Genomic DNA, 8971 nt, shown 5'->3' with positions numbered 1-8971 from the left:
GGTGCCTCATGTCTAGACATGTGACCCCCGTGTTATCATCTCACGATGTCTTGTCTCAAAGTGTGTTATTCTCAATGCTATCTATTCTCTCGGACTCGTCATCAGCCAACATGGAAACCACATGTGTCTCATGCTTTGGGCAATCTGACCAGAACTACCTACCCAGTCTGGATACCTTGCTCGACCGTTATGCATCTCACATCCACATCATTCACCCCACACGATGCCTGTGAGGAGGTGAGTGGCCAAGGAGCCACAGCAAGGGTGAGCAGAGGCACACACACGTACACACCCCAAGCGCCCTGAACCTCACACAGCCTCTAAACCCTTCTCACACCGTACCCAGCCAGAGCACAGGAGGCATTGGCTACCTGTCTGTATGGATGAGGCCTTATGGCGTTGTCTACTGACGCTGATATCTTGCTTTTTGGTGAGTAAGTGACGGCATGCAAAACACCAAGAGACAGGCACGCATATCTGGCCAAGGCAAAGGCGTCCACCACATCGGCTAGGCGCGACGACATGTGACGAGATTCAAGCGGGCGGTGTGAGGCTCTAGATGTCTTCAAATTCTATCATACGCTGCGTCTGCACGATGCTTGCTAGCAGTAACTAAGTGCCTATAATATTCAACTGACATATATGTCCCATTCCCAGCCCACCGGATCTCGTATACACCCATGATCTTCATATTCATCGCCAGCCCTGCAAGGGCCGGCCTATACAAAGGCAGGTACATACGTACACACTCCGGAGCAAGAGCACAGAGCCGTAGATCCCCGCGGGACCGAGTCCTACATGCTCTTGACCATAGTGGTACAGGCAGTGCAGTCTGGGTAGCGCTAAGTCATCCCGCGTTGCCCTTGTCTTGTCAGGATGTAGTAAACCCACTCGAGTGGCCCAGGGCCCATGGGTCTTTTGTCTACCGGATCTGTCCCCAGCAGGCAAGACCTCTCTTGTTTTCTTCACACAGAGTTTGGTTTGCTGGCTTGTTCATTTCGGGGGTTGAGCTGGACCCGCCACAGGCCCAAAATATCTAAAAGCTTCGAGTCTTTGTCCAGGGGCAGACTGTGCAAGGAGACGCCGAGCGGCCTCGATTGACGTGGGCGCTTGCTTGGCAAGCGGCACAGTTGGTGCGGTTGTACAGGGCGTGCTGCTTCCCTGTTCTCCCGTTCACCGGCCTGGCCGGTAGTCCTGGCGGATATCTAGGTTTTTCCCCTAAACCCGGCTTTCATCGGACCTCCAGCCTATTCAGTCGTCGGTCCTTTTCCCCAAGAAAGGACCGACGTCGAATCAGGAAAGTCGTTCTTTCGAGTCGAACTGATATCTGATCTCCTTTCTGGAGTATCATGTGCGATAGCATGTTGTTGCCGTTAGAGTTGACGGTCTATCCGAGTCGACTGCTCCAGACTCAGTATCGGTGGCCTCCGCTAGCCAGCCGCACGAAACTGTACGGCACGTTCTGTCCAACTAGTAACCGTAAGCTTTCTACTGTCGTGAAAGCAGCAACGTCATCTGCCCCATAGGCAGCAAATCCATTCTTCTCGGCGATCAGACTTGGATCCGAACTCCTCCGTGCTGCTCCGTCGGCCAAGTCGAGGAAAACCTTCTTCGTGTTCGTCGTCCCTCTCGATCCGGGTGCTCCAAACGCTCGTAGCAACATGCCAACCAGATGGCTCTTCTCCCAGCCAAGTGCCGACACAATAACAAACGGAGCGCTGTCATCACCCACTGACCGGGCACGCTGAAGGCTCTCGAGGCTGATAAACGGTTCGATCGGAGGCGCATTTCGAGCGAGAGAAGTAGGCGTGCGGAAGCCTATCGTATAAATCTTGGAAATCCTGAGGGCCCTCATGGCAAAGAATACCGGGGCAGCGTCATCGGACGACGAGGCCATCACCACAGCCGAGCGCCCAAAGTAGGCAGAGGGAGCCAAGTCTCGTGTAAGTGTACTTAGTATTCCTTTCCATCCCGCGTTGTCAAAGACAAGAGAGGCCGTCGGTGCCAAGCCTGACTGGCTGCTGGAGTCGAATGAGTCGGTCTGCCGTTGACGAGGACTGGAAGGCATTGATCCGGGTGACGACGACCTTGACGAGGAGCCAGATTGAACAACAATAGTGTCAACCACGCCAATAGCGCGAGCAGCCTCGGTCAGGATTGGACCGTTACCCCCATTTAGCGCTGCGAAAAAGGGACTGTTCTTTATCAATGTGTGATGTGGTAGCCCAGGGTTGAGGTATGCGCCCCCGAAATGCTTCTGATTGCACCAAGCTTCCATGCTTCCAGGGTTATTGGGGTGCCTCTCGACAACTGCGAAATGGTGAGGAAGGCCTAGTTCGTTGATACATTTTTCGTAGAATGGCGCCTGGGGAGTGGCGCATCGAGAAGTTGTGCTGTTGATTCCATAGATGTGTTTTCTTGGTAGCTGGCCCAACAGAGACAGAGCAGCGTTGATCTCAGCCGCACTCAACTGACCAGGAGCGGCTATTATGGGGAGAAGCGGGTGTGTGATGGGTGTAAAGACGGGGTTCAATGTTCTCGAGAACTGTCCAGTCTCGCCCATGTTGACCGCAGAAAAGGGGGGAGCGTCGGGGTACTCTGCGCGCATCTTGGAACGGAAATACTCCAACTCAAAGTTCTCGTTATGCTCGTTAATAATGGCAATCATCTTGATAATATCCGCGTACTGCCTTGACCTCTCAAACACCTCCTGGGCATACTTGGACGGCCATCGAAAGGTCCCGGAAAAGTCATGAAAGGCCGACATGATGCGCGAGTTGCCCCGGCGCTCATATAGCTTCTTTCGAATTTCCTCGGGCAACCACAGCTCTACATCGATGTATTCCACGCCCCATTGGATAGCACGATAGAGGTATTCGTAGTAAATCTCGGGCTTGTCCATCGGAAATCTCCCATTCTCCCTTGTGCATCGGGTCGTGAAAATGATAGGGAGCTCTGTCCGCTGGCGAAGAAGCATTACCTGCTCGCCAACATAGCTGAGACTGGGCACTTCCGAGAAACTGCCATCTCCGGTTGGTTCTCTTAGTAGATCAACCCGGATCTCGACGGCATCTGCGCCGACAGTGAGGATGTCGATGTTTGGCAGAGCAGCATGAACGTCTGGGAATGTGGTGGAGATGAAGTAAGTCCTCGGCTTCGCCATAAGCGCTTCGTGATGATTGATCTGGCCGAGCGTAAAAGAAATGAACCTCGCAAGGTCGCGGCGGAAGAAGGGCGATTCGGTATAGAGAAACTCATAGTCGCAACTGGCGGAAAGATGGAGGTCCGGCGGCATCCCTAGGTTCACACAGTGAGCGTTGATGGCAACGACAAGCTCCTGATTGCGCACAGCGACATCTCCTTTCGCCTCGCCTGCCGCAACGCCAACAACAAACCCACGATCCTCTGCTGAAACGCGCCCGAACCCATCTCTTATCCTGCAAGGCGTTCCCAAGACTTCTGCGAAAACCGACACAATGTGATCCTGTCCGGGCCCAAAGACGATAACGACAATCCTGTTGTCTCCTCTTGCCGGCGTACTCCCAAATGTACTCTCGCTGATCATGACTGGGCTTTGACTCGGTCGGTCGAGGTCCATGGTGACGGGCTCTGAGCCATTCAATGTGACAGATGGTGTCGGCCCGAGGGGCGGCTCAGGCATCAACGGTTGGACGGCGGCCATTTTTGTCGTTCCTTCCCAGTGCGACAGACTAGTTCCACCTCTTCAGCTATAAATCGCCGTGGCTTATCCAAATGGGGTCCGAAGATTCCCAATATCCTTCACCAAACCAAGTCGCATCACCACCAATCGCAAGCGCTTCCAATGCGCAGTAGAAATTCCCGGAAACTCGTCAGGTTAAGTACGGTTCGTTCGTGTATGGCGAAATGCAATATCGCTTTTTCGATATCCGGCGCAAAAAGTCGAGTTCGGCTCGAGGCGTGCAGCGGTTTCGGGTCGGCAAAGTACGAGAGGGTTCGAAAGACGGAGTCGCAGGAGAAGAGCCGCAAAGGTTTCTGAAGCGCGGGCTAGAGTTAGAATGGTAGTCGAATCAAGGTGACGAGATCTCGTGCAGTGGATGCAGTATGCGTTCGCAGGTTGAAGGCGGACCCAGTGGGGACGATGTCGGAATATGGGGTAAGGTGAGGTTTGAGGGAAGTAGACGAACGACCAGTTTAAGAGAGCGAAGGAGATTGAGTAGTCTCTCGAAAACGGAGGAAAGGGGGTATAGTATGGATAAGAGGGCGCCTGGTTAGGTCGGTACCTTTTGGGCTATGAATTCGCAAGACGGACGGCACAGCAAGTAAAAGAGTCGAGCTGAAGTGGGCGAGTCGTGGGTACTGTACGGAAGAGCAGGCGAGGCAATGCAGAAGACGAGATGTCCTGCGGCGAGACTTGGGTCGCTAAAGTGCCAAGCGAGGAATATTTGACCGATGGGATGTTTGAGCCGGCTCAGATAGGGCACGGCCGGGGCGAAACAAGGGACAGGATCCCTGACAGAGACTGATGGAGCTGATGGAGCTGACGAGCTGGGACCCGGGGCGACCTTGACAGGATCAACGAGAGTGGTTGCGACCGGGATGTGGGTGAAACTCGAGCCCTGCTGTTGGTGGAAGGGAGACGACCAAGACAGGCGGCGGGGGCGTAGTAATTGTTCCACCACAGGGCGATTTACGCTGAGGCGAACGATGCAGACCCCGACGGCATCAACCACAGACTTGGGACTTGACTTGGACCTTGAGGATATGAGACATATATCACGATCTCCAGAGAGGGATAGAGGCCGAGATGGATACCCGTGCGTGTATGCCGCGGAGAAGGTCGCATGTACTGTATGGAGCGCGTTTAGATGAACAAAGTCAGAATTGCTGAACCAAACTCAAATGGAGGTTGTCACTGTTGATCTCTGATCTGTGCGTGGAAAAGGTTGGGTCAGTCCCTGTTGCCATCCATTCCTTCCATGAGTGCGTGTGCAAGCATTAATGGACGGCAAGGGCAAGGCAAGTAAGTACCGAAAGCTGATCAACCATCCAATCCGTTGCTGCAGGAAAGAGTGGCCGGTTGAGCTCCTCCGTACATACGTACGCATCGGGTATGGAAGGAACCACCGAGACTATCTCTGTGGGGGTATTGGTTCTGGTCGGAATTGGGGGTTGCGTAAGGTGATGATCCCTCTCAGTTCATCTATTGCCGATAAGCCATCGGAAAAGCTGGCCGTCCCGTCGTCTTGAGACCCCATCGTGAAGCGTGGAATGCATCCAGAATCTGCCATTTCGCCTCCCCAGCCCAGCCCAGCCCAGGTCATGGAACACCTACACCTACTCCCGCAACGTCGCACTTGTAACCGACCCCAGAGCGGCCGACCCATGACCTAAAAGGCAACACTAACGATTCATCTGCAGTGGACGGACTTTCTTGGGTCCAAGTCAAGGGACAGCATGAGAAAGGCTCCTTCTGTTCTGGTAATACATACAGTACCTACAGTCCAGACGATGAACAACCTTCCCCTCGGCCATTTCATTCACTCCACACAGAGTGGAGGGAAAACGCCACGGGATGGCAGGTTTGACGAGGGTGGGGGGGGTTGTGAGGGCGATGGACTTGAGATTCTCCATGGCCCTTGATAGCTGGACTTTGGGGGTTGCCGATTATCCACCAATCGCAGCCGACAGTCCCCGCAGATTCTTTCAATGCTTTAAATTCGGTTCGCGGTTGTTTCGAGTACCCCTTGTCCCTTGGACAATTGGGGGACCCTTGTACTTGTTTCAAGGCCATGCGACATCACAGCTACAGGACGACATCGCCATCGTCCAGGAAGAGGAAGGACAGGTTGCATCCATTTCGAGATGCATTTGCTATCTCAGGGGTCAACTCTCAGGCCTTGCTTTTGACGAGATTTGGCCAGGTTTCTATTCAAGGAGCCCGAATTACAAAGCTACCAAATGACACAACAGGAGTCCACTCGACACAAACTGGCGTGACTATCGATGGACCCATCTCGTACTTCGTTCGACTAACTCGCACCTCATTCATTGGACTCGAGTTGGGAGCATACTCGGCTTGCCAATGTTTCGGTAGCAGACGGCCGGCAACAGACGGCCGGATCAAAATTGCAGTGGATTCCGGTGCTACTCTCTGCCATTGTTCATGACTACGGAGGGTCCAGCAGGGCCTTGATGCCTCTAGGGAGCATCGCGGCATCAACCATGGCGAGAGAGACGTTACGTATGTGTGCACGCACGCACGCAATCTCCGCAACCTGTCACATCCTCAAAGTTTGTTTGATCTCCATGTTACGTGTTGACCACCCACCGACTCTGCCTTGCCATCCGTTGCTACTATCGCGATAACCATGTTTCACTCAACCTGAGGCAAGAGCCTGGATTATGGCGATGGACAGGCACATTTGCTGTTCTGGTCCAGTCACGGCGCCCTCTTGTCATATCATACCATGCTATTTCTTTCTCCATTACCTTCAATCAATGGTCATTCTCTTACCGAGATATTGACCCAAGCTCTGACCCCGAAGTGGCTGGTGCATACAATTAGTTCCGCGGTGTTTTCATATAAACACATGCCACACTCTATCTCTGAAGCATGCACCCATCGGATTCTCAGTGTTCCGGCCATAAGTTACAGATTTATTACGAGGCACCAACGAATAGAATGCGTTTCATCATTCGGCAAGGTCTCCGACCCCGGACTTCATCCCAGCTGGCACCGGGATTGCGGCGCCGCTCCCTAGCTTCACGGGCCGCGGCTCAGTTATCCCACAAATGAGGTCTCGTCCTGACAACGGCCTTGGCTCTAAAAACGATCCAGTGGATCGAGAACTCAAGGCGCAGGTTTTGCATAAGCTTTCGTTAACGAGTTAGGCTCCGTTACTTCGTCTTGACCTTCTCACACAATCTCGCCATCAACCCGAACGGCGCTATTCCATCCAATAGAGAACAACCAAGGCCGCAGTCGCAATCGAGACTGATCCTATCCAGGGCGTTGAGGTACCGACAGGTTGGTCAGCAGCATGGTTTCGCCAAAGTAACAGTTTGACTCTTGGAGTTTTTCCACCTTTAGGAACTTTCACGCATATCACTTCGTATCATCATCATGAATGTTGATCACGATGGGTGAAGGAGCCGGTTTTACTTCCATATTCAACTCGTGGGAAGGACCGGATGGTATCAGTCAACCAACACGCGGTCCCGCAGCTACTATCCAACTTGGCCAACTCGAGACTTGGCTCATTTCTGAGACCAGATGCCAATCATGTTTTCTTCCGTGTCAATGAGCCGGGCGAAATATCCCATCTCTCCGCCGATGGCCGTCTTGGGACTTAAGGCATATCAGTCGGGGTATCTCTCGGGCTTGGACTCCGGCGCCAACAGGACAGGATACTTACAGGGCCGTCTTGCCGCCGGCTGAGGCGACCTTCTTCAGTGTCTCTTCGCAGTCCACGACGCAGAGGGTTGGCATCAGAGGCAAGGCGGCCGGGCGTTCAGCGATGTTGTTGACGACATGGTAGGGTTCGTCAAGCTCGAGAAAAGCCCCGTGCAGAGTCTTGCCCTTGTTGAAGAAGTGCATGCTCTTGACGCAATCACCAACGGCCTTTGCGGGCTCATCCATGACCTCCCAGCCAAAAATTTCGGTGTAGAACTTCTTGGCACGGGCAAAGTCTCGGACGGGTACTTCAAGCCAGCAAATCTGGCCGAGGGCTTCCTAGAGTGGCCTTAGTATAGACCCTTGAGGGGTAATTTGAAGATACGGCACCTGGACACGGCTCTCATCCATGGTTGATGTTAGTGCAATTGTTCAAAGAGAGGAGTCTGTTTGTTCTTGATGATTTGACTATGGCGTCTTGAGCGATGGCAACTCTCTCATCTCAAGCAATGACTTACCCCGCCGATTTATAGTCGACAGTTCACGCTATTAACGCCTCCGCCCTGTGTTCAAATATCAACTCTGATCACAGCCCGTTGCTCAACGGATTGACCAGGCCCCGGTTTGAGGCGTTGCTGCCTGGGTATGGCTTGCAATTGAGCCAATGGTGCTGTGCGCGACTGAGCCAGGGGCACATGACTTCGCGTGCCGGTCGCGCACGAAGCCTGAGATGGAACGCGCCACGCCGCGATGATTAGTGAACTCCCGGCGCCGCTGCGGGGGGCTACAGGTCTGGGCTTTAGCGATCGACGCCATGGTGCCGTAAGACGGCTCGATACATTGAAGTGCAAACAAGCCTTTGGGTGAAACAACTTCCAGCCCCTTGTTTTGTTGAGCTGCGACGTTCGCATCCTTGTCATGACTGTTATCACGATGAGTGGGTAAAGAAAGGTGGAGGAGCGTGCGCAAATGCATTCGTCAACAGCCTAGGAATGACTGATATCGAGGGGAAACTACACTGGTACTCACAAGAAACCTTACCAAGTCTCATCCTTGGCATCGATAAGCTCAATTCGGCTTCATATGTTGCTGAAGGAACATGACAACTCAAACTTCAGATGTCATCTGTAACCTGTAGGGTAGGACTCAATTTCTCCAACGTGAGCCCATGGATTTACACTGGACCTTTCAGAAGGACTGAAAACAGTACATGGGAACGTACTTATTAGTAGATAGGTACTCCCTCTCTAACGTGGGTGTCTAGTTGTTGGCTTTATCAGCCATTTCTTGCCCTATCTGTTGTGCTAATATTAATATCATGAACTTGGTCCATTTTTCTCTGATCAATGGGTTCATACGTTATGCAAGGCAAGTGCAGGCGAGACAAGGGAGCTCGATCAAAGGAAGGAGCTCTCGCCCCACCAACGCTGTCTCTGACCAATGAAACGCGCTAAATCTCGTTCTTTCCCCCCGAACCACGCGCGTCATACCACCTGCGTCGCCGTTGCTGGGTCGTCTTTGAGCTTTGTCGCAAACCCTCCACTCGCCGTCGCCATTTTTCGAATCTCTCATCTGCATCAACGACGACGCGCATCA

General features: G+C 53.1%; 2 protein-coding genes across 2 annotated transcripts; both read right to left on the bottom strand.

Annotated features, from left to right (window-relative positions):
- Positions 1–1411: 1411 nt before the first annotated feature.
- On the bottom strand, positions 1412–3682 carry NCS54_00677000 (Hypothetical protein; the record flags this gene model as incomplete). Its single annotated transcript, XM_053152217.1, has 1 exon — positions 1412–3682. The coding sequence occupies one exon, from the start codon at positions 3680–3682 to the stop codon at positions 1412–1414; it is 2271 nt and encodes a 756-aa protein (XP_053008192.1).
- A 3557-nt stretch (positions 3683–7239) lies between these two features.
- On the bottom strand, positions 7240–7786 carry NCS54_00676900 (VOC domain-containing protein; the record flags this gene model as incomplete). Its single annotated transcript, XM_053152216.1, has 3 exons — positions 7240–7330; positions 7398–7714; positions 7766–7786. The coding sequence occupies 3 exons, from the start codon at positions 7784–7786 to the stop codon at positions 7240–7242; spliced, it is 429 nt and encodes a 142-aa protein (XP_053008191.1).
- Between the last annotated feature and the right edge of the window lie 1185 nt (positions 7787–8971).

The sequence above is a fragment of the Fusarium falciforme genome, chromosome 5 (genome assembly GCF_026873545.1).
Source record: "Fusarium falciforme chromosome 5, complete sequence".
Taxonomy (NCBI): domain Eukaryota; kingdom Fungi; phylum Ascomycota; class Sordariomycetes; order Hypocreales; family Nectriaceae; genus Fusarium; species Fusarium falciforme.
This window is presented reverse-complemented; position numbering and strand designations above follow the sequence as displayed.